This window comes from Octodon degus, unplaced genomic scaffold (genome assembly GCF_000260255.1).
Source record: "Octodon degus isolate 3935 unplaced genomic scaffold, OctDeg1.0 scaffold00033, whole genome shotgun sequence".
NCBI lineage: Eukaryota > Metazoa > Chordata > Mammalia > Rodentia > Octodontidae > Octodon > Octodon degus.
In genome coordinates this window covers 13,980,175-14,005,141 of record NW_004524609.1, presented here as the reverse complement: position 1 = coordinate 14,005,141, position 24,967 = coordinate 13,980,175, and the positions used below count along the sequence as shown (strand labels likewise).

Below are 24,967 nucleotides of genomic sequence, written 5' to 3'. Positions count from 1 at the left end.
AGAGAGAGAGAGAGAGAGAGAGAGAGAGAGAGAGAGAGAGAGAGAGAGAGCCAAAGCATGCAGCACAAGAGGAATCTAGGTTTCCTATGAGAGGAGGACAGCAAAAGCAGTGTCTGGGGGTAGAAGGCTGTGACCTGACTTTTTTTTTTTTTTCCTTGTCTCAGGTAAGGGCCCCGCTATGCATCAAAGCCTGACTTGAACCCTGTGGCAACTGCTCTGCTTCAGCTTCCTTAGTGCTGGGATTCTAGGCAGGTACGGCCCTGCCCAGGGAGGATTCATTTTTTAAAAATGACCACCTTGGCAGCTGCGTGTGAAAGGTGTTGGAAGGTAAGGAGCCAGAGGAAGCGGAGAGGCACCTGCTTCCCAAGGGAACAGCCTGGAGGCTGTGGCTGTCACCCAGGGGAGCAGGATGGCACCTGAGTGGAAGCCACAGGAGGGGGTGGGGCCGACAGACACACGCATGCTTCAGGATGCATCTGGGAGAGAGCTGCCAGAACTTGCTGAAGCACTGGGAGAGAGGAGAGAGGGTGCAGGATGACGCACGCTCCTGGCTCTGAAATCACTGCCGGGATCTAAAACTGCACCCCTGCCTTGCCAGCTCTGAAAGCTTCGCTGAGGTGTTAATGGACACGTTCACACATGCATGCACACACATGTGTGTCTATCTACCAATGCACACGCTTAGCTTCCTAACTTCTAAGATTTCTCATGAAATAACTTCTTCGCACTGTCACTGGGGGGACAAATGACACACTGGATAGAAACTGCTGTGAGGGCAAAGAGCTGCACACTTAGGAAACCATTCCCACAGTCACTATTATGACTACTGGCTCTCAGTCCGCACCAGATGTGGATGACGACACACGCTGGCTCTCTGCTAGTGGGTGGGCGGTGCTCACGTATCCCGCACAGTAATGTGTTACCGCAATCCTGTCTGATATTCCATGTTCCTGGGAAGCCAGGTGACCCCGACAACTCAGCCCAAGGAGGTGGATGGTTTGACTAGATGGCCCTGAGTGTAGACAACAGGACCTGTTTCCCTCTGACAAGTCAGCATCCTCCCACGTTCAAGAGCCAACCTGATCCAGCCTCCTCCTCCTCCTGCCCCTGCTTCCTTTCACAGGGCCTCCCTGTCTTAGCCACCGGAGGAGAGTGAGAAGCCAGCACTTCCTCCTGCTTCCTACCGCCTGCAAGGAGCCCAAGCAACCTCTCCCTGGTCTCTCTGCTGACTTTTCTTTCTGTGTCACCTGGGGTACCCCGCACCTTGTGTAGCCCTCGGCAATCCAGCATGGCTGTCAGCTGGTGGAGGCTGCTCTCTGAGGAGTTCAGCAGGAGCTGGATATCCAGGAGATCTTTCTATAGCAGAGAGGAGGGCAGAGAGAGTGGAGGTGGGAGCAGGGCTCACAGATCAAACCACAGACGGGGGGTACAAAGAGGCTCTCAGAGCCAAAGGAAGGGGCTGAGGCACCCGGGAGGGGTGCAGGCCGCAGCCAGCTCTCCACAGCTGGGCCTGGGGCTAGGGGCCGAGAAGGGGAAAGGGTGCCAGAGTTAAGCCTGGGTGCTCCTCTCCCAGCACAGGCGCTGCAGGAGGCAGCTACCTTACCTCTGCCGTGGGGAAGAGGGGCACAGCAACCTGCAGCAGCCCGGTGACCTGGATCTGCATGGAGGTCATCGAGCGCTGGAAGACAGTCAGCACCTGTGTGGAGAGAACACAGAGCCCTGAAGGCTGTTTCCCAGGAGCCCACAGAGCTGCTGAGGGGCTCTGCCTCCTGCAGTGTAGCGTCTCCACCTGCCCACTGGTTACAAATGCACAGGAAGTGGGTGGCAGCTGCACCTGCAGGGAGGGGCTGGGCAGGTTAGTTGCTCTAGAATGAGGGGCACCCCAATGCACACAGGGAAGGCAGTCCCAGTTGTTCAGGTCCCACCACTCCAGCTGATCTGTCCACTACGGCTATGTGCATGCTCCTTCCTGCCTGAGGGAAATCCTCCCCTTTGCCCCATCCCTCTGGCTTCCTGAGAGCCACACAGTCTGCCAGCTTCTCAACTGTGTTCCTCACACTGGTCGCATGTGAGAAATACAGACTCCTGGGCTCACTCTGACATCTTACACAGCAGCTGCCTGGTAAGGAGCACCCCAGAGGCTGTACATGTGGGGTTGTGTGGGAGGCAGGACTCTGGACCATGCTGACTGAGAGCCCAGGTCCTTCTGAGAAGAAGCTGAGCCAGCACAATGAAGCAAGGGCACCAGCTACCTTCCTGACTGGAGGTGGACCTGGGGTCGCTGTGGCTGGGCACTGTACCTGCTGGAAGGGGCTGCTCACACTCTGGCTGCAGTAAAGGTAGTAGCGGGCCACTTCTGCAAGGGAAAAACAGGCATCAGGTGGCTCAGGAGGGGCCAGATCCTTTGCCACCCGCAGCGGGTCAAGCCCGGTATCCCTCTCCACCACCAACCCTTCAAAGGAGGATCTCTATAGACTCAAAAGGCTGAGGGCAGGGAAAAGCGCTCTGGCCGGCCACAAGGCCCACTCTGAGCCCCCCAGGGCAGCAGACCCAGGATGTTACCTGTGCTGATCTGGCTCTGTGTGTTGTTCAGAATGAAGATGTCGGGGGCCATGCAGAAGTCACTGGTGCCCTGAGTCAGGGAGAGGTGGGAAGAGCGGAGGAAGGTCAGACCTGGGTCCTGGGAGGAGCCAGGCGCCTACTGCCTCAGCCTCAGCCCTCGGCGCCTTCCTGCTCATCATGGTAGAAAAGGTCAGGAATGTCCTCCTGGGTTCCAATCCTGCCTCTGCCCTTTTCTACCTGTTACTGTGAATCAGTTATTTCTTTCTGTTGCCTCAGTTATCTCATCTGGCAGGTGGAGGCAATAACACTGTTTACCTTACAAACGAACATGTGCAAAATGTTCTGGAAAGTGACATGTTAACTATATGATTCATATTCCTGCAGATGGGGGCATCTGTGCATCTAGGTCCAGGGGCAGTTTCAGGGGTGTGGGGGAGTTTCCTGCCCTTTGGCCTCATCTGCCCATATTTTGCTAGTTGTTTTCAAGCTCCATATTCTCCGGCAGTCAAACTATAAAAATTCCCTCTGACTCACCCCCTAAAAAGTAAGGTTAGAGCTGAATCCTTCTGGCCACATTTGGGGGCAGATCTTCATCTGCTGAGATGGGGTGGGGTGCAGGAGGAGCACGGGGATGGGGACCAGATGAGCTGGCAAGTCTATACGTGCAGCATGGCTTGCCTAGGTGACCCCAAGACCCGTGTGGATGTTGTCCTCTGAGCCTGCCCCCCTCAACATGATCTGGCATGGGGTGGCGTGGGGCACTGGGAAAAGTGGACCAGAAAGGTACTGCAGATGCCTTTCAGAAACAGCCTCAGGAAGCTCTATAAACTCAAGCCTGTGAGAGGCAGGGCCACTGTGCCCACTAGTGCAAGCTCCCTGGCCCTCTCCTTCCTCAGGGGCCACTGCTTTGGGGGTTCATGCCACAGCAGCACTCATTCATTGAGTGGATAGATCAGTACCAGGCCTGGTTCTGGCCCACGTCATGGCTACAGAATGTACACAGGGGTCTGGGGAACAATGGGCCCCACTACATACAGGGCTTCCCCAGAGCTCTGCATGCATGTGCGCACATGCGTGCACACGCAAACACACATACACACACACACACACACACACACACGCACACACAATCATCCCCAGATGCTCAGGACCCTGAGAGGACTGCTTTGCACATACGTAAGCCACTCATGTACACAGCAGAGCAGCCAGCTCCGTACTGCCAACCATAGCTGCAAAGCCAGCACCACAGATAGCGCAAGAGGTGGGGCGGCTGGAGGGGAGCAAGGAAGCCTGACAAAGAAAGGCAAGGCCGCTATCTTGGTCAGGGTCATCCCGAGATGCCTGGGATCCAAGGAGAGGGAGGAGGTCTCGTTCCCTCCTTCCGCTCTTAGGCCAGGCCTGTGTGTCAGACGCCAAGTTACCCTCAGGTCCACCTCCTGGGACTGGGGAGTGCCCACCACGGCTGCACCCGCTCACCTCTCTCCACAACCCTCCCAAGCAGGTGCTCTCATTCTCCTACTGTACACTGGAGGAAACTGAGGCACGGAGAACTTCAGGGCCTTTCCTGAGGTTCCACTACTGGGACACAGTAGAGGCAGACATGGCACAGACCTCAGGCTGCCCTGGGACAGTGACTCCTCCTGGCTAGTCTATCTGGGGCCCTTCCTTCCAGGCGTTTCTTCTCCTCTGCCCACATCTCCTGAGCTCTTCTGTGCTCACTGCTGACCCCGCAGGTGCCAGGGGACCTGTGGTCGGAGTCACAGGCCTGCAGGCTCTGAGCTCCCTTGGGCCCCCAGCCCCTGGCTACTTTCCACTCAGCATCACCTGGAGCAGATTCGCAGGTGCAATGCTCTGCCTGTGATGCTCCTTCTGGAGCAAGGCGGGGAGAGGCTGCTGAGAGGAGCAGGGCGGCAGCTGAGGCCACACTAAAGCTCTGACAATGACCTGTTGACAGCTGGTCGGTTGGTCTCCCCTTCCCCCCCTTGGCTCCTCCTCACCCCTCTTCCTATTAAAATGCACAGCATCCCTTGCCCTATCAAAGGCCCTTTCAGCCTGGCCTCACACCCTCCTCCCTGCACAAGGGCCCGACTGAAGGGAATTAGGGAAATGGCACAGCTCCCAGCTCCCTGGCATTCCAGGGCACTGCTAGCTGAAATCAGTCGCCTGTGCTGTCCCCAACGAGAAGCCTGGGGAGAGGAGAAGCCCCTGCTGGGAGAGAAACACTCCCAATGGGCAGCTCATGGTGGCAAGCTGGAAGTTACCCTGTGTGCAGGAGGCAGCGACAGCCCCAGAACAGGACTGTGCCCAGGGACACTGCAGGACGCTTCCCAGCGCTTGTACTCATGCTGGGAGGAGGCCACTGGCCAGGCAGCTGCGCAGATCACTCCAGCCTACAGGCTCCTTCCCTGCTCTGTGAATAGCCCTCCCGTCCCAGAGGTCACCAGGACTTTGAGCGTGACCTGGATACTTGTACGCTGTCCTTTGGCACTGGTCAATATGAGGGCATGGTGCAATGTCAGGGGACGAGAGATGCCCACCTCCTCCCCCCTTCTGAACAAAGGCCGTGGAATCAAGTGGCACCATTCATTCTGTGGGCATCCTGGAGCCAAAGTGCCCCAGGCCAGAGCTGCTGGGGGACCCTGGCACCTGCCAAAGCATGAGTTTGGGTGGAGGGCTTCAGATAGATAGAAACCGCTGGAGCAACAAACTAATTCCTGAACCCTCAACAGAAGTAGGATTACTCATCAGAAGTAGGATTTGTGCTCTCTTCTGAGAAGGGAGGGGGCTTAAAAGTGGTTTTTGCTGAAAACAATAGACTCTTTCTAAATGGCTACTAGGTAATAAAAGCAGAACAAAGCCCACTTTCAGCTCAGCAGTGAGGGGTGCTAGGCACTTAGGGAGCGTTTGCCTAAACACTGGCAAAACAAGGCTCATTAGTGCAAAATTTACCTAGATTACCCATCATCCATCATGGCTGAGGGCGGCAGGATGAGAGATTCAGACAGTTTCTCCTAGGCCCTCCCTGGGCCCAGACTATGGTGACTCTGGATAGTAGCAGGGCCCCACATGACTGAGACTGCCCCGAGCACAGAGCCATCTCGTGGCAACAGAACCATACCTCAAGCCCACAATTCTTCCAGAGCTGCTCCCAGGACTGAGAGAATGAGGACCCTACTTTTCCATGGCACATTGAGGCACCATGTGTACAAGCATGCAGCGTGTGTGTGTGTGTGTGTGTGTTAGAGTATGTACAAGTGCGGAGGCCACAGAGGAGTGAACCTCAGGAGCCCAGGCCATACAGTAACATTACAGCTGGGCTCTATCCCTAAATGTCCCATGATCTTGGGCAAGCCCTGTCCTTTCTCTGAGTGTCTTCCCATCTGGAGGGTGAGGGGCTGGCCGAGGTGCTCTGAGTACTTGGATTCCAGGATTCTGGAATGCTAGGGGAGGGTGGCAGCCGGCTGCTGGCCCTTCCCAAGGGTCAGGACAGGACAGGACAGGTCACAGGACAGCCCACTGCCCCCCAGGGCCCCTACTCACTACTGCTGCAGTGGTGTCGGCCGCCAGGGAGGTCCAGCTGAGGAGCAGCGTTATCGCCCCACAGCACAGCATCCTAGAAAAAGGTCGAGGCTGTGAGACCCACCAGTGAGTGGGAAGGGACCCCAGTGCTGGTGGTCACCTTGCCTGCTCTCAGTAACCTTCTCTTTCTACTCCCCGACTCTGCCACTAGCCTGCTAATGGTTAGGAGAGGACTATGTGACCTGTGCCTAAGGGCTAGAGCCCAGCTGTGAGCTTACACAGCTAAGGAGGTACTGGCCTAGTGGCTGGATGCGCTAGGCCTGAGCTGTGTTCCTTTATCTGGCCCAGAATCAGACCAGCTAGGGAGGGGACACACAGGGAACCCCAGCTGGCTGTTGCATCGCCTCCCCACCCCCAAGGCCTCTCTCCTATTTAGTTCTTTGTCCCAAGCCCATTGGAAGGGTGACTCACGAGGCAAGGAGACATCTGGAGCGTTTGGCCAGGGCCAGGCAGGTGACGAGGCAGATGATCAGGTCCAGGATGAAGAGCAGGAGGTAGGAGAGCCACCTAGGCAGGAGGGAGGACAAGCAGGTCAGCAGGGCACAGCTCCTCACCTGCGGCCCTCCAGGAGGCCTGCACAGCAGCAGCACCTGCGTTAGGAGGCAGCTCAGAGCCAGCCGGAGTCCAGGCCATGGGCCGAGGGACTCTGCGGGGACTCTGGGGGCTGCATTCTGATTTCTGCCTCGACAAGGCTGTTCCCCTTCCACCTTCTGTTTTAACCTTCCCAGGCAGAGTGTCTAGCCCAGCACCATGCACTAGAACTGTGTGGTAGGTAGGAATATCCTGCATCTGCAGCTTCACCAGCTAGTACCTATAGGTGGTTCTGAGGACTTCCCACGAGGCGTATGGAAGGAAAGAAATACATTTTTAAATTGACTTGACTTCTAATTCAATTTAAACAGAGGCAGGTAATGCCTACTATCTCAAACAGTGCGGCTCCAAAATGCCCCTTCCTTGGACCCCACTTCCCTCTGTTTCTAGAACTCTCAGACAACAGCAGTCAGGCCTGACATTTATAATCATAGATCTTGGGGGCCAGCCAAATAGCTCAGCGGATTAAAGCACCTACAGCAAGCACAGAGGCCAGGGGTTCGGTCCCTGGGCCTGCCATGCTAGGCTCTGCCCCCAGGGCGTGCTGAGATGGCAATTGAGACTGGATATAGTGGCACATGCCTGTAATCCCAGTTCTTAGGAGGCTGTAAACAAGCGGATCACTATGAGTCCAATCTAGTAGTGAGACCCTGAACACCCTGTAGACCCTTCCCTAAAACACAAAAATAAATAAATAAATTAATTAATTAAATAATCATAGATCTAAGGAAGCTCCCAAGATGTCCACTTCTCCAACGAATGCTCAGCCTGGGCTCCCGGTCTTGCCCTTAGCTGTGTGAGATCCATGACGTAGGATATTCTAGTTCACTAAAATCAACATCTATGCTACCCCCAGAGCTTAGCATTGAGGGTGACCACAGGAGAGGGCTTGTCCCTGCCCCTCAGACAGCTTGCACAGGGCCAGGGGGCCAGGGTCAGGACACTCAGGGCTCCCACCTGCTGACCCCCAGGCTGCCCAGCCCTCAGCTCTTTGGATCTTTCCGTGTCTCCAGGACTGAGCTGACGGGGAAGGCTATCGCATACCAGCTGGGAGATCTTGGCAAACCTCTGAACATCAGTTTTCCTATTGTAAAGGAAGCTGGGACCCTCATTCATCTGGCAGAGTGGGGAACAAAGACTGCACACTTGTAGACATAAAGGGCAGGAAGGCCAAGCAGCCAGGCATCCCAAAGTCTCTGCTCTCCTGTGTCCACAGAGCAGAGCAGGGGCTGAAGAATCCCACGGGTACCGAGAATAATCCTGAAAGAGCACCCCAATCCTTCCTAGTAGAACCCAGGGTGGTCTTCGCAATGCAGCGCCAGCCTCAGCCCATTGGCCCGGCACTGGGAAGTGGACTGGGGGGGGTGGACAGAGGACTCTCCTCAGTCCCTGTGGGATGAAGTCTTTTGATCATTATTTCTCTTCGTGCAAGAGCCAAATAAATTCATTGGCTCCTCCCCTCTAGCAGTGGATTTTCCCTTCACTGACACCAGAAAGGGAGCAAGAAAGCTTTGAGAGTGAGCGTGCAGTGGGTGAGGCTGGCAGAAGGCGACAAAGAGGCTCTTTGGGGAAGGGAGGAAGCTGGAGGTCCGCAAAGCCAAAGGACATTCTTTCTACCCTTGGGGGTCAGGGCTTAAAGCCAAAATCAAAAGGCCTAATAAAAAAATCCTCAGCCCTGAGCGCAACAGGGCTCTCTGGGTTTTCTAGCTATAAAGTCAGGGCTGTCAGGCAAGCGCAGAGCTCACTGCCACTTGCTGGAGACCACCAGCGAGCCAGGGCTCTTGGGCTCAGAGCTGGAAGGAACCTGGGATGCATTCAGGGTCAGATCCCGCTACAGAAAGTCAAGGCTCACAGTGTGTGCAGGGAGCCTGCTCTAGGAATTCCACACACTGAGGAGGAACGGCACACTCTGCTGCCCACAAAGGACATGGGAATGTCCCTCAAAGATTTGGGGTCCCCGCTCCCAAGCCAAAGATATGCTGCTCTGTTCCCCTCTGCTTCCCCTAGCTGGGGCTCTGCATTCCCCCAAATGCAAGACTGAGTAAGCAGTTCCTAGAAACAGCTCCTGCAGCAGGCAGCAGGCGGTATGTTGTCCCAAAGGAGCAGTGAGGGCTGGGGGAGGGACGTCTAACCCAGAACTTGGCTCCTGCCTGCAGAGCCATTCCCATCCCAGTTCCCACAGCTCCCCACATCCGGCCTCTGCAGAGCCCAGCGAGCGCGCGGCTGCAGTCACGCTGCATCCGGAAGCCTCTCCTCCTGCCAGCTCCTCGAAGTCATCGTAGGCCTCATGGAACATGGTCAGGAGTGCCGGGCCCACAGCATGGCCACAAGTAAGAACTACTGGAGAGGAACTCTGGGCAGGATCTCTGGGAGGCGGTGCCATGCCCCTGAGCCCTGAGAACAAGCCTGAGAGCCACAGCAGCTCAGGCAAGAGCAGGGGCCAAGGAACACAGAAATGGGAAGCCATGGACACTGCCAATTTTCTGGAGCATCAGAGGCCCACCCAGGGCTAGAACTTTTCTCCTCCATCTGCATAAACGATGGGTATTTGGGGACAAGAGCCAGAGGAAGCGCTTCTAATCACCCCATGGGAATAGCTGTTTGTCTTGGTCAACAGCCTCCTCTCACTGTTTATTTAATAAAGTTATTAACAGTCCCCTTCTGGCATACAATTCTGACTTATGAGGTATGACTAAAAAATACAGTAAAATGTTTAAGACACGTCACCATTAACCTTCCTCAAAATACTCTCTCCTCACTTCAAACACTCTTAACTCATAGCTCCTGCTTTTTTTTTTTTTTTCCTTAGGCTGGGTCTTATTGTGTAGCCTCAGGCTGGCCTCACACTTGTGGTGATCCTCCTGCCTCAGCCTCTAAGTGCTGCTATTACAGCCCTGCACCACCACACCTGGCTCTTCCTAGCACTTTCTGAAGCAGTTCTGGAAGCCCTTCTGCTTTTGTGGCTGCCTCAAATTTGTGAATCAATTCAAATTTCACAGTCATTTTGACTTTGGGGAACAGCCTGAGCTAGGACACGTGCTATTATAACCTTCCTTTTGCTGCATGGCCCTCAGTGACTGTAGTCACCATGTTTGTATCATATTTTCTAAAGACTCACAAAAAAGTGGACTTCCAGAAGTGCTTCCAAATCAAGAATTGAACTCACGACCTCGCACTTGCCAGGCAGGCACTGTGCCGCTGAGCTAAATCCCCAGCCCTCTTTCACTGTATCTTGATCACATTCTATTTCATCACTGTTTTTATCAAAATGTCCAGTTGGCCCTACATTATGCTAGGTGCAGGTGGAGAAGAGCAGGGTCACACAGCCCTGCCCCAAGGATTTCAAGAGCTCAGGCAATGAACAGCGCAGGGGGTCACAGGACTCATCAGATGCCACCCTCTGGGTCCAGAAGGTCACAGTTCCCAGAACTAGTGGTTTCTTTCTGTCTCCGGAGGAAGGCACTTTTGCCCAGAAGCATCCGTCTGGAGGGGAGTCAGGACACTTCCCAACCAGCATATCTGTGATGTCACGGAAATGCAAATGATGAATGGGCGTGAGGGACAGGAGCACCGCCCAGAGCAGAGCGTCTCAAAAGCTCTCCTCTCCTTGGGGCCCTACCAGTGGGAAGGAGCTCTCAGGAGCATGTTCTCTGCACTCAGCCCAGCAGGGACCTCCCGGGGTGCAGCTCGATGACAAAACAGGAAATAAATCCAGAGAAACAGAGAATGTTGTACAGTGTTGGGGTAAAGGCTCTGACTTTCATCAATGGCTTGGAGAGAAGCCAGTGCATGTGGGCGTGGGATTCCAGACACTGACGCTGTTCTCTATGACTCATGGATCTGGACCCTTGGGTCTCCTCTGTGCTGAGCATCCAGCTCTGCAAGCACAACGACACAGACTTCATGAGTCCTGCTGTCACTTGGCTGGGAGATGGCCTAAGCTTGGTGCTCTTTGCAGTGACCTGCCCTAGACCCGGTCCCAGAGGGTGGGCAGCCAGACAGGGCTCTGCCCCGGGCCAAGAGCCTTTGCCGTGGAGGTAAATTCTTTGGGGCTGGGTTGGCAGGTGAGATGTAAGCGGACTCCCAAAGCCTAGAGGAAGGAGCTTCAAGGTCATGAAGGTGGGGCGGCACCCCTGTGTGGCCCTGGTGTGGCCTCACAGCCCCCTCACCTGTAGTACTCCACGTAGGAGGTCTGCTCCGACAGCTCGGTCAGCTGCACTGTGACCTCCGTCCACACAGGCAGCTTGGACAGCTGGGCAGCGACGCTGTCAGCCATCTGCTGTATGAACTTCAGGACCTGGATGTAGTCACTCCGGACAGCAAAGATCTCGCTGAGCCGGGCCAGGTGCTGCTCCAGGTCCATCTTCATCCTCTGGGTATTCTCGAACACCTAGGGAGAGGCTGAGGCTGAGACGCTGGGCCTTGCCAGGAGAAAGCCAGGTAGGTGGGGCTCGGGTTTCCCACTGTAGAGGTCTCTGCAAGCTGCCTGGGCTGGGAGGGACTCAGCAGGACAGCCTAGCCCTGCAGAGAGCTCGTGAGGGACCACAAGAGGGGCCTGGGACAGGCCCTGTCACTCACCATCACAATTTGGACCTGCCATATCTCCCCAAGGCCCCTCTGTGAAAGGCCTGGCTCCCAGGTTAGGAAGGTCCAACAGGCGAGGTGGTGGACACTCAAAGAGGTGGAACCCACGGGAGGTCGTCAGGTCACTGGGGATGTCTGAGAGAGGCTGACGGATCTTCCTCTTTCTCTTTTTCTGTTTCCCACCCAGGAGGTGCACAGCTCTGCTCTGATAGGCCATAGACCCAAGAATGACGGGCCAACCAGCCACAGGCTGCGATCTCCCAAACCAAGTAGACACAGAAACTTTCTGTGTCTAAGCAAATTCTCTCTAGTGTTTATCACAACAATAGAACATTAGCACACCCACCCACGCTGCATGTCCTCCAAGACAGACAGCAATCCCTGGTCTTGAGATCTAGTGCCTTACTGGATAGTCTGAACATCTCTGATCTGAAAATACAAAATCTGAACTCCCTTAAATCTCTAGCAGGAAAGTCTATGCAATATGGTAAAACCTGAAAAACTCTCCAATCCCAACACTTCTGGTGCCGGGCATTTCAGATAAATGGACACAACTGTTTAAAGACCCAAACAGAGGACTAGGGAGATAGCTCAATAGAATAAGTGCTTACCTAGCAAGTACAAGGTCCTGAGTTCCATCCCTGGTACCACACACAAAAAAGACCCAAACAGGGAAATAAAACAGTCTTTTTTTCTTCCTTGAAGACTGTTACAACTTGAAACACTGGAAAGGAATTCTCCTTTAGAGAACTAAAGTACAGAAACTGAAGAACACCTATATTGTTACCTTGACCATAGTTCTCGCAGGATTTCTACAGCCCTGCAAAAGAAGCGTTTGGTTGTAGAGCTGCCAACAGGGGCCGGGGAGATGGCTCAGTGGAATAAGCGCTTCCCTGGCAAGTGCAAGGGTCTGAGTTCAATCCCTGGTTCCATCATAAATGAATAAATAAATAAATAAATAAATAAATAAATAAATAAATAAAAATAGATCTGCCAGCAGCTGAGGGCTGACTCCCAGAGAAACAGAACAACAACTTTGCAAAATGAAGAGAGATCAGATCTTGCCTCTGTGGGAGTCAGGAGTCTTCTGTCCTCCCCTGGACGTTTGTCCTTCCAGCTGTGTGGCTAGGCTCCTGTCCTTTGACTGGACTTTAGGGACATGGAATTGAGTGGAAGTATTTGTCTGTGTCGGTGCAAGATAGGAATGGAAGGAAGATGGCTGCAGCTGCCCTCACCGGCTTCCAAACAAGGGGTGCAGGTGGGGCCTATACTGCAAAGGTGTTTTCTTTTTTTTTAGTGTATTTAGTACACGGTCTACAGGGTCTCACTATGCAGACTGGACTTGTAGTGATCCTCCTGTTTTCAGCCTCCCAAGTGCTGGGATTACAGGCTCGCACCACCACATCCAGTCTCAGTTGCCATCTCAGTGCGTCCCGGGGTCAGGGCTGGCACAGCATGCTGGAGATCGAACCCCGGACCCTGTGTCTGCCTAAGCAGGTGCTTTAGTTCACTGAGCTATCTGGCCGGCCCTTAGCAAAGGTGTCTTCAAACAGCCAGGCCCAGGAGCCCACCCGGCCCTCCAGGCCCTGGCTACTAGGACTCGGTCCAGCAGCACAGGCTCACCCCTGCTGAGCTTGCGTGCTGGCAGCCGGGGGAAGAAGGGCTTTGTTGTTCTGAAACTGTCACGCTAAACCCAGGAGCACAACAGGCTGGAAGGGGGACAGTGTGTGCTAATCCTCACCTGGCAGCCTGCAGCTCTGAGGCTGGGAAGATAAAAAGGACACAGAGGAGGGCAGAGGAAGAGGCCAGCTGCACAGAGCTCCCTGGGGCCAACTCTGGGCTCCGGCTCCACGGGGACTCAACATCACCCTGGGGCTTTTTGCATCTGCCCTGCACTGTGACTTCCTAGTTCCAGAAAGAGAATGGCTCTCTTTGTCCTATTTTGTTTTATTTTCTCAATGCCAGCAGCCTGTTGTTTTCTGCCTTGTGCCTGGTTCTTAGGAGCTGGGGCAGGGATAGGAGACACCAAGACAGACATACTGCTCTTGATTTGGCAGCTTGCAGCATGATAGAGGCAGAAAAACTCCAAACCGTTTCAGAGTCCATTCAGTAACGAAGCATTACCCGAATACGCCTTCCTGTTCCACTTAATAAGATAAATGCACAAGGGCTTTATAGCCTTGTAACAAATGGCACAATTAGTAAATGGTGACATGAGGAGTAAGCCCAGGACTTTTACAGTCTTTACTGCATCAACAATATAGGGGCTGGGGAGATAGCTCAGCAGAATAAGTGCTTGCCTGGCAAGCGCAAGGGCCTGAGTTCAATGCCTGGTTCTGCCAAAAACAAACACAAAACAACAACAACAACAAATAACAAAAAAAAAAAATATAGAACTAGGGGAGTGGGCCAAATAGCTCAGTGGATTAAAGCACCTACAAGCAGGTGCAGGGGCCAGGGGGTTCGATCCCCAGGCCTACTGTGTTGGTCCCACCTCCCCAAGGTGCACTGAGACAGCGATTAAGACTGGGCGTGGTAGTGCATGCCTATAATCCCAGCTCTTGGGAGGCTGTAAACAGGTGGATCACTACAAGTCCGATCTAGTAGTGAGACCCTGAATACCCTGTAGACCTTCCCTAAAAAAATTAAAAAAAAAAAAAAAAAGAACCAAGGGCTGATACAAAATGATCTGCAAACTTTTGTCCTAATACCATTTTTTCTTCCTTCCATGACTGTCCATTTTTTTCCCTGTAGTGCTGGGGGTGGAACCCAGGGCCTCCGGCCTGCTAGACAAATTATCAGTGAGTTACAGTGCCAGCCTTAACTACACTCTTTCTTAAAACCCCTTCATTGAAAATAAAACACACAGAAATAAACATCTGTCGAGCCTCTCTTTCATCCCGCTATCTTCCCACAGGAAACAAAACCAAGAAGTTTTTAATATCAAAATCATGACCCTGACCTACATACAGCTTTTGCTTTTGCACAACTCCCCTCGGGGCCTCAAAGCTTCAGTGCCCAGGTGTTCCTGCCAGGAAGGCAGAAGGGCCAGGCCACAGAGGGCGAGCCTGGCTCTCGTGCGGGGAAGCTAGGTGCTAAGAACCACAGGGGCAGTTCAGCCCTCTCCCAGCCCTCTAAACTGCTGATTCAAGGATGCAGCCCCGCTCTTCAGGGTGGAGTCCCTGGGCCACCTGCACGACCAGGGAGTCATGCACACACCAACTCTCAGGCTGGCCTCAGATTTACAGAATGGGAAATGCAGCAGGGGTAGAGCCTGAGTCCAGGTGACTCTGTTTTAAACCTCTGGGAGGGAGGAAGCACCCAGGCCTCTGAGGTCGCCTGGGAGCTGGGCAGAGAGCAGGTTGTGTGTGCATATGTGTGTCTTTGATTCAGTAGGGGGCAGAGTGCAGGGCCAAGATCAGAGGCCTGGGTTTGTACTCTGGGAGGCATTAAACCTCCCCATGCCTCGGTTTCCAACTGGGGGCTGCCCACAAACTTGCTGAGGTGTACACACAAGTCAGCAGAGCTCACGGTGTTGCAGAGCCTGCAGGGCTACCTCAGAGTTAACTAAACCCTGCGGAGAAGTCACTTGCTCCATGCCCTGGGCAAGGAGCTGGGAGCCAGGTCCCCTCTTCTGGGTGGGTGGATCTAGACACTGGATCCATAGAAGGACCCCAGCCAGTGGTCCAAGTGACCCACACCTGCACTGGAGCCTGCAGCCAATCCAGACCCGTCAGGCTGCCCCAGCCTGTGCTGGGGGCCATCGTACAGGGAAGCACAGGCTTCCCTCTCGTGCGGGCTCTGATTCAGCTAGAGTGCAGGGGAAGGCCAGCTGGCTGTTCTTGGTTGCTTGATAGGGCTCCAGCAAGGCCCAGCCCCAAGTATCCCAGCGGCCGCCCCACTGTGCTGCGTACAGCCTCCCCTACCCAGCCTCCACTGCACTGTGGTTACAGCAATGATTATAATGAGCTCATTATCTTAGTCACCCCAGCTGGGGTGCACTCTGTAGTTTACCTAGCACGGCACCAGTCCTAACTCACCTACCTGCTGCTTATCTGATATTCGGACCTCACCCTCGTGGGCATCACCTCAGGTCTGCTGCTGGCCATGCTGGGAGGGGCCCTGTGCCTTGGGGCTGGGGGAGGAGGCTGCTTCCAGAAGCAGCTCCCAGCTGGAGAGATGACCCTGGGGAGCTGGGACAACTGTTGTCACTTCTCAGTAGCAGTGGGAACTGCGAGGGGCTGACTTTCAGGGACACAGAACCTTTGGGGACACGAGGGACTAGTGTCCACAGCTGGCCCTGGGACAGCCCGGGGTTTGTTCCCAGCTGTACTCTCCTCCCCTGAGATAAGGATAAACACTCAAGGTTTCCCATCAGTGGTGCAGCCAGGGAAGGGCACAGCCTGGGGCACGATTCTGCTCTCCAGCGAGGAGGGACTGGGTGCTGATGTGGGGGAAGAGGGAAAGCAGGGGTCAAGGAAGAAAGACTGAGGCTGGAGTGCTTCGACCGCAGGCCCCCTCCCGCCAGGGCCCCAGGTACAGGAGGGAAGTCTGAGGCTGAATTCCAGGGGGCCAGGGAGTGCCCATGCCTCCTGGGAGGGCACCAGGTCGTGTCCCTGGGCTCCTCACTGCAGCAGCTCACCCTCCAGGCAGAGTCTAGACACCTGGGCTTCAGTTCTATCTTCCCAAAATGGGTCCCAGTGAACACAATGGAAAGCACACTAAGGCCTTTAGCCCCAGGAGGGGCTGTGGTCCTGCCACCTACGCCACACACACACTGTCATGGGCACAATGAGTAGCACGCTGTCCCCCTGGGGGGCAGGGTGAAGGATCGGGCCTCAGAGAGCTCAAGGGTGCCTGTGGGAGGGGTGAAGAAGTCCTCTCTCCCTCTGGGGCAGGAAGCGAGTTCTCCATTTGGGGCTGGGGTTTGCAGCAGAAAGGTCGGGAACAAAGCAGGGCCCATGGACCAGTATCCAAAGCTCCCACCAGAGCCCAGTGCTTAGGGATCGCCCAAGCTTCGCACAATTAAGCCGGCACAGGAAAGACCTGGCTCTCACTGCAAAAGTGACTGGGGTCTGGGGCCAGGGCAAAGGAGAGGAAACGCCAGTTCCTGTCCTAAGTGTCTGTCTGTCTGTCTGTCACTTGCTTGTGCTTGGGGCTCAGGAGTGCAGCTCCCTCCCTCCCCTCAGCCCACTTCACTTCTCCTCTGGCCAGAACAGCAATCTTGCACCAAGCTCTCTTCTAAGGGACTGGAAGCCAGGGCCCAGAGGGCACACGCTGAGCTTTAAGGTGGACTCTCCCATTCCACAGGGCTCGCTCCTTGCTTCTGAAGAGAAGTTTTCTCCTCAGCCCTAGCAGCCCTTCCTAGGCAGCAAAGTGACCTTCATGTACTGCACACCTGTAATCCCAGCTGCTTGGGAAGCTGAGGCAGGAAGATCCCAAGTTTAAGGCCATCTTGGGAAATTTAGCAAGACCCCATCTCAAAATGGAAAAGGATAAAAGGGCTGGGGGCTCAGTGGTAGCGCATGTGCCTAGCACGCATGCAGCAGGCTGAGTTTCTATGTATGAGGAGAACTCAGCAAATGGGACAGGCTTCTGCTCTATGCCTTGTGAGATTTGGTCCTACAGCTGCCCCCAAGCCCCTCCTGGCCTGGGAGGAAGGAACTGCCCTAGGCAGGGACAGGCAGCCCAGAAGGCAGTTCAGGCTGGCAGCCTCAATCACACAGGCCTGCACTGCGCAGCTGGGCCCGTGGAACCAGGAGCCCCCTTTTCTGGCCACACTGACCTCACAGGCTACGTCTATGCCCAGCCAGCTGCCATGAGCCTTACCAGTTCATCCACCCCAGAGAAGGTGTGGTTCGCATCGTCCAGGGAGTAGACCAGCTGGTACACACCATCGTTGGTCTCGCTGTTTCCATAGAAGCCAACGCCCACTGCAGCGCTGCAAGCAGGAACCCACACCAAGGTTAGAGGTGACATCTAGAGAGAGTTTGCCTTCTGCTGTTTTTAGAGCAGCTTAGTTCACAGGTAAGCTAAGCTTTAAGTACACAGCGTTCCATACACCTCCCCCTCCATGCACAGAACCTCTTGCACCGGGAGGGCCCAAATACACCACTCGGTGTGCACGGTTTGCAGAAGCTTCACTCCTGGTGTTGCATTTTGTATGGGTTCAGACCCATAGCATAGTACGATGTGTAGCCACCATCATGCAACCACACAGAGTGGTTTCACTGCCCTAAGAACTCCTGAATTGGGCAGGGGAGATAGCTCTGTGCTCTAAGTGCCTGCCTGGCAAGCACAAAGACCCAGGTTCGATCCCCGGTACCACGTGCTGTGCTGACCCCACCAGGCTGGCCACCGAAACTGGGCATGGTAGCACACACCTGTAATCCCAGTGCTGGGGAGGCTGAAACAGGAGGATCACTATGAGTCCAAGCTGTATAGGGGAGACCCCCAAATATATATATATATATATATGAGAAAGAGTGCCCTGTACCTTGCATATTCCTCCCACCTCCAATCCTAATCTTTTCACTGTCTCCATAGTTTGGCTTTTTCTTTTTTTTTGTGGAACCGGGGATTGAATTTAGGCCCTTGCACTTGCCAGGCAAGCGCTTATTCCACTGAGCTATCTCCCCGGCCCTGGCTTTTTCCATAATATCCTGCAGTTGAAATCTTACAGTGTGTGGCCTTTTTAAGTTGGCTTCTTTAACTCAGTAATAGGCATTGAAGCCAGGTGTGGTGGTCCGTGCCCACAATCCCAGAATTTGGGAGGCTTGAGGCACGGGGATCAGGGGTTCAAGGCTAGTCTGTGACACACAGTAAGTTCAAAGCTGGCCTAAATTACATAGTGAGACCCTGAAAGGCCGAATAAACAAAAACAAAACAAAACAAAAACTGAAGCATATTCCACATCTTTCTTTCTTGACATGAGAGCCTATCTTTGTTTTTAGGGCTGAATAATATTCCATCATGCAATTGTTGTCAGTTGTGAATAAAACTGCTAAACGCTGTTGGAGTGCAGGGTTTTTTTGTGGTTTTTTACGCATTTTTTGTGATTTTACTGAAGTACAAATAAACAGGCACACAGGCTGTATACTTGTTTTCTTTACTGCGCAACTTGGCATTGGGACTGGTGACCAGGATGGCTAGCTAGGCTGTTCTTTCCACAATGGCCTTGCAGTTCTTAGAGGAGATGTTGTGAGCAATTTCAGAGTGCAGGGTTTTGACTCTGGCTGGGGAACTCTCCCGGGGACGAAGTCTAGAGACAGAGGTTAAGGGCTATCAACGTCACACAGCAGGAGGCTGCTTGGTGCTGGCAGGCGGGCTCCTCATTTCCTATAACTGAAAAGGCGAGGACTAGGGAGCCAGCCCTGGGGGTCCTGCTAGAGAGGAGACAAGATGCCCGTACTGTCACAGCTCCCAGGAGCCTCCTCACCAGTGCACCTGGGACCCTGGGGTGGGGGGCTGAGTGAGACCACACGCAGTGCTGCGGTCTCCCTTGCCATTCTTCACCGTGTCTGACCTCCTCATGTAGCCCCAAGGCCTCTGGTCCTCTACGGCAAAGCTGCAGCACACGACAGAGACGTCCTTACACCAAGCTGAAGCCTGTAACCCAGGGACACCAGGTCCTGGCTTGACCTCTGGATAAACATAATTCTGTGCCACCCGCACCATGCGTCTGAATGCAGTCCCCTCAGCACCCTCCCACCTGCTCTCTGGTCAGACACTTGTCCTTCCTGGGTCTAGGGTCTGCGAACCATTACCTATGCATCATTGTCCTCCAGAGGCAGCTGTTTACTCAGTCAATTATTAGACAGTTAATTTTAAATGTATTTAATTTCCTATATATTGGTGGCACTGGGGGTTAAACCCAGGGTTTAATTAAACCCAGCTTCACACTGAGCTCTATGAGTCCTTTAAACAAAGTCTCGCCAAGTCACCAAGGTGCCCAGACTAGGCTCAAACTTTCCATCCCTATCTCAACCTCCCAGAGAGCAGGATTACAGACTAGCACCAGCCCTAGCTCAGTGTCACCACAGACTGCAGCTCAGAGCAAACAATCAAGTCCAGACTCTCCACCAGGGTCTGAAGTCAAAAGAATATGGGGGGAGGGCTGGAGAGATGGCTGAGTGGAATAAGCACTTCCCTGGCAAGCACAAGGGCCTGAGTTCAATCCCTGGTTCTGCCTAAAAAAAAAAAAAAAAAGAATATGGGGGACTTGCTCAAGGGTGCCATCTACTCACCACTCACTGTCACGGCTTGTGCCCGGTCCCCAGACCCCACCAACCTTGTCATCCATAAGCCCCCAATGAGCTTCCCAGGAATCACTGTCAAGCCCCACCTCTCCTCCTTCCTATAATTCCATATTGATTTTTGCTGGTTTTAACCAAACACGGAACTTGAAACCGATCTGTGAAATTTCATATTGTTGGTTCGAGTCCAACATTCCAGCCTGAAGAAATCCCCTCACATCTTGCCTCTGTCATCCATCATATTCTGTCACTACTTGGGATCACAGAAGATTGATTAAAGAGCCTCCAGAGTCTTCATTCAGAAGAAAGGGAAAGATAAATGCACTCAGGACTGTACTTACCCCCCATCCCCCCTTTTTTTTTTCTTTAAACAGGGCAGGACCCAAGATGGAATGTCCTGGAAAGCTTGCAGAAATCTCCCAGGAAACCCTGGACTCCTAACACAGTGTTTGTCAGGACGTGGTCCATGAGTTATATGCAGAGAATTATCAGGAATATTTGATAGTGTAGCTAGATGGGCGGTGCCTCGTGTGGTCTGGGAATTGTACATTTAAAAAGAAGCCTCTGTGGGGGGAGGGTGAGATAGCTCAGTGGACTAAAGTGCCTGCTTAGGCAAGCTCAGGGACCACGGTTCAATCCCTGGTACCACATGCCGTGCCAGCCCCACCCCCAGGCACACTAAGCCGGCCACAGAGTCTGGCCCTGGTGGTGCACACCTATAATCCCAGCACTGCGGAGGCCTAAAGCAAGAGAATCACTACTAGTCCAAGCTGTGTAATAAGACCCTGTAACAACTAAATACATTGAAAAAAATAAAAACAAAAAGAAGCCTCCTAGTCTGCCTGTCTGTCTCTGCGGCCTTGATCCACTACATCAAGCAGCACTCTCCGTGTGCCACTCAGCCAGCTGTGTGCCAACGTGGCCGCGCACCGCCGTGCTGCCTGTCTCTCTCCTTGGTCTCAAGGCAGCTTGTCTGGCTGGCGCCTGCTGCAATGTTCACACGTTAGATGGATGGTTTGTCCTGGCATTTCCATCAGCCTCCAGCTGCTAACTTTTATTTAAAAGAAAGCAAGGCAAGATGACTTTCGTGAGCAGTGCTGGCATTCAAACCCAGGCTTTGCACACGCTAAGCAAGAGCTCTGTCACTGAGCCATACCGCAGCCCTCCAATGACTTATGTGTTGGGAAAAAAACAAAAACAGAAAAACGCTGTTGTCTTTACTTTCCTCCTCTAGCTGCCTAAATCAAGGTAAGGTATTTTCTGAGGATTCAACATCAAACCGACCTTCTTCTTTCCTTCTTTTCCATCCTCTCAATTCCCTTGCTCTTGAGAATGGCCCGTTCTAAATTGTTGCTCTTTTAGTTGTGGGTTTATCCCAGACAGTCTGGAAGTGGCCAGAACTTGCGCTTGGCCTTCCAGGACCAGAGACAGCCCTGGAGGGTCCCACCATCGCTCTAGGTGTCCTCGGTCCTGTCTGGTCCACATTGAAGGCCACGATGCTTGTGAGATGACTTGGTGGCTCCGGCCCTCCCATGCCAGCATCATGCTGTTCCCCAAACGCAAAAGCACTGTCCCCGCAGAAGAAGGCAGGCCCACGCCTCCCCTGCCTGTCGTGGAACCTCCTGCTCACCCGTCTGCAGATTTACTCCACTTCTTTTCTGAATCTTCCCTAGCTCAGTTAAACATGCCCCTCCGACCCCAAGTCCTCCAGCTTTATCTCCTATCCCTTCTGCTCCTTGACACCTGCTTCCTCTTGTTCCCTCTACCAAAACTCATGCCACCTAAGGTGATCAATGACCCGTGTGCCTCTAAACTGACAGCATTTTCACCCTCAGCCCACTTATGCCCCCTCCGGTAGCACGCGGACCCAAGCCTGCGCTTTTCCATCTCCTCTGCTGCCTCCATGCCTGGTCCTGGCCCTTCCTGTCCCTCACTTCACGCTTCCTGCAGCAGCCCCAACCCGCGTGCATCGCTGCCACACTACTATCCACCCTGTGGCCTCCGAGTCATCCCTTGAACATGGTGTCTCCAACAGTGTCCTCAAGGTTGCCACTTGGATGCTTCAAGGACACCTTCAACTTAGTCTGTGTACCCCAAAACAATCTCTTCAGGTTCCCTCCCAGTGTCCTGCATCTCAGGATGGCACCCTGGGGACTACTACCCTAGCAGCTTCTTGTCCCGTACCTGCTCACCCAGCTCATGCCCCTGTCGTCTTGTCCTCAGCCTGGGCCTAGTGTGGCCCATCGCCCACCTCCTGATACCCGACAGCCTGCACTTCACGCTTACCCCTTCAAAGCCACCTGCTGCCCTGAGGCCACTTTGGCAACCACTCCGCTGGGCTGGCCCCAGGCCTGTTTGCCCTACCATCTTGTCCCTCCCAGTTCCCTGCTCTGCTCCCCACCCTTCGGTGCTGACCACTTGCACTGAAGTCCAGGTCCTGACAGGTCTGGCTGACCAGGCACTGGCTGGAGTGGGTCACAACCACCGTCCTCCTTACAGCCGCTACTAAGCCTGCTGTGTGGCTTCAGCCCACAGGGGTTCTGGTGCCTCTAGTTATGTGGTACTATGGTTTCAATTGAGAATGTCCCCCCATGCCCAGCTACAATCCCGGTATTTTGGGTGGGTGAGGCAGGAAGATCACAAACTCAAGCCCAGCTTCGGCAATGTAGCAAAAGCTTGTCTCAAAATCAGAAGTTGAGAAGAGCTAGGGATGTTAAGTTAGTGCAAAGGCCTAAGGTTCATGTAGTCAGAGGTGGGCTCTGTGAGTGGTGCCAACCTCGTAAGGGTTCCACTGATAAGCTCCAAGCTGAACATGCTGTGAGCAGCTCGGGAAGAAGGAGGTCACAGGGAATGTAATGTGGCACAGCCTATGTGGTCCCCAGTCCCGCCATCCCTCTCCGGCCTTCCCCTGCTCTCTGCTCCACAGACCCCATGAACTGAGGGCCGTCTTCCACCAGGCCCTTCCACTATGCTGTTCCCGCCTTGAGCAGGCTGACCATGAACCACATCCCCTAGAACCGTGAGCCAAACCAAGCTTTCTGCCCAGGCTACATATGTTGAGTATTTTGTCCTAGCAAGGCCAGCTGATTCTGTCCCTCCAGCTGGTGGCCCAGAGTGGCCCCTGCTATGGCTGACGAGCCTCCCGCTGTGCCCCTTGGGTCTGAGCTCTTCCTGAGTCCCACTGGTACCCCTTCCTGTGTGAGCCCCACCGCTCTGAAGACTCCACTGGCCCGGCTTCTGATCAAGACCAACTGATCTGCTTACCCCATCTCCTGCCAAGCCACTGCTCCTCAGGACCACATCCCTACCACAGCCTCGAGGCTCCTGCTGGGCGGGGTCCCACCTGCCTGCGTGTCTCTCCACATGATCACGTGGTGAAGTCTGCCCAGCACGGCTGCTTCTTGCTTGTCGTCCGTTAAGCAGCACCTCAGCCTTCTCACCTGCTTTCTGCTCCACACTCCCTCCTGCCACAGGGCCTTTGCACCCGCTGCTTGTATCGCTGCCTAGAGGTATTTCCTCCTATTCTGTCACCACCTCTGCCTATTTAGCGCCTATTCATTCTGTGGATCTGGATATACTTGTCACCCAAGATGTCTAATCAGACCAATGAGTTGTCTAATTTTATGCCTGTTTCATTCCTTTAGAGCACCCTCAGCTTGTCATGATTGTCTTTCTCTCCCAAGAGACTTAGAACAACAACATCTACAGGGCAGAACTGTCATGTTGTACTGCTGGCTCCCTCTTGCCTGGGAAAAGGGTCTATAATGCTCTGGAACAATCCAGCTACACAGACCCCTTCTGCTTTGGGTTCTGCATAGACTACACATAATTATTACTTACTGGAATTGATGGCCTTTCCCTACACTTCTCTTTATTTTGTTTTCTGAGACAGGGTCTCACTATGCAGCCCAAGCTGGCCTTGAACTCACAGCAATCCTCCTGCTTTGGCCTTCCAAGTGCTGAGATTATAGGTATGCACCACCATGCCTGGCTTCCCAAGTAATTTTTAAAGCTCCCAAATACATATGGTTCCTAAAATTTGATAGTGCAACATAATGATTCTTTAATTTAATGAAGATATGGAAGTGTACTTGTTTTCTGTATTTCGTTATCACAGGGTCTCATTACACAGGTCGGACTCATAGTGATACTCCTGCTTTCAGCCTCCCCAGCGCTGGGATTACAGGTATGTGCCACTGTGAGCCACTATGCCCTGCCCTGGAAGGTGGGGCTGGCATGGCACATGGTGCTGGGGATCAAACTGTGGTCCCTGAGCTTGCCTAAGCCTGCCTAAGCAGGTGCTTTAGTCTGATGAGCTGTCTCACTGGTCCTGGAAGTGTACTTGCAATAACTGTTTTGTTTTTCCTTTTCAGCATGGCATTCAAGGAGTAACAAGACAAAGCTAACACTTTATTATCAAATATTTTGTGTTCAATGATTTTGCTTAACTGCAGGGTGACAGAAACATTCTGAGCTTGTTTGAGGTACAATGGAGGTCAGTACAGTAAGGCACACCTGTAATGCCAACACTTTGGAAGGCTGAGACAGGAAGATCACAAGTTTAAGCCCAGCCCCAACAACTTAGTAAGACCCTGTTTTAAAATAAAAAAATAAAAATGGGTGCTGGGCATAGTGGTGCACCCTTATATCCAGTACTTAAGAGACTGAGGCAGGAAGATCATTGAAAGTTGGAGGCCAGCCTAGCATTCATAGTGAGTTCAAGACCAGCCTGAACCACAAAGCAAGATCTTGTCTCAATAAACAAACAAATGGGCTGGGGACGTAGCTCAGTGTGAAAGCCCTGTTCTATCCGCAGGACCAAATGAGAAGAGGTGGGGACAGGATGGGCTAAACTAGGCTGCTCAGTGCATAAGGCGTATTAAATGAAATTCCTACTGACAATATTATGCCCTTTTCAATGTACAGTCACCTTATGGGGACATCAGTCCATTAGCCATCTAGCAACACTGTCTTCTGCAATCACTGTGGTGCTCTTTTCTTCTTTCTCCTGAGATCCCGGCACAGAGCCAGGGATGCCCATGCAGCTGGCAGGGCTGATATCAGGCCCACCAGCTCCTGCCACTCCCTGCCCACTCTGCCTTCCGCACATACTCTCTGGAGGAGGTGGTCTTTGTGCTCCCAACCTGGCCCAGACCTCTTAGGGGTATATTTCAGCCCCACAAGCGGTCTGCTTGGCAGCAGCCCAATACCTGCCATGAGCTCAGCAACCCAAGGCCTGCCTCTTTCCTGGCTTTCTTGAGCCCCACGCTGCATGCAGATGCGATCCTGGGCATGTCCTCACAGAGAAGCAGCCATCTGTAGACTGGAATGTAGAGTCCTTGTTCCCAGGTACCAGCTCTAAAGCTAATTATTGAGGGAACCCCACCCCCATGTGG

The 24,967-nt window shown here is 53.5% G+C and overlaps 1 protein-coding gene across 1 annotated transcript in view; it reads right to left on the bottom strand.

Moving 5' to 3' along the window:
* Positions 1-24,967, bottom strand: part of Ttyh2 (tweety family member 2) — a 44,739-nt gene that overhangs the window by 9,956 nt on the left and 9,816 nt on the right. The window contains exons 3-10 of the mRNA XM_004630065.2: positions 17,146-17,257; positions 10,902-11,122; positions 6,553-6,648; positions 6,103-6,175; positions 2,563-2,632; positions 2,301-2,356; positions 1,604-1,696; positions 1,264-1,356 (exon numbers count right to left, since the gene is read on the bottom strand). Of these exons, the coding sequence (XP_004630122.1) occupies positions 1,264-1,356; positions 1,604-1,696; positions 2,301-2,356; positions 2,563-2,632; positions 6,103-6,175; positions 6,553-6,648; positions 10,902-11,122; positions 17,146-17,257 (814 nt within the window). The remainder of the gene's footprint in view (positions 1-1,263; positions 1,357-1,603; positions 1,697-2,300; positions 2,357-2,562; positions 2,633-6,102; positions 6,176-6,552; positions 6,649-10,901; positions 11,123-17,145; positions 17,258-24,967) is intronic.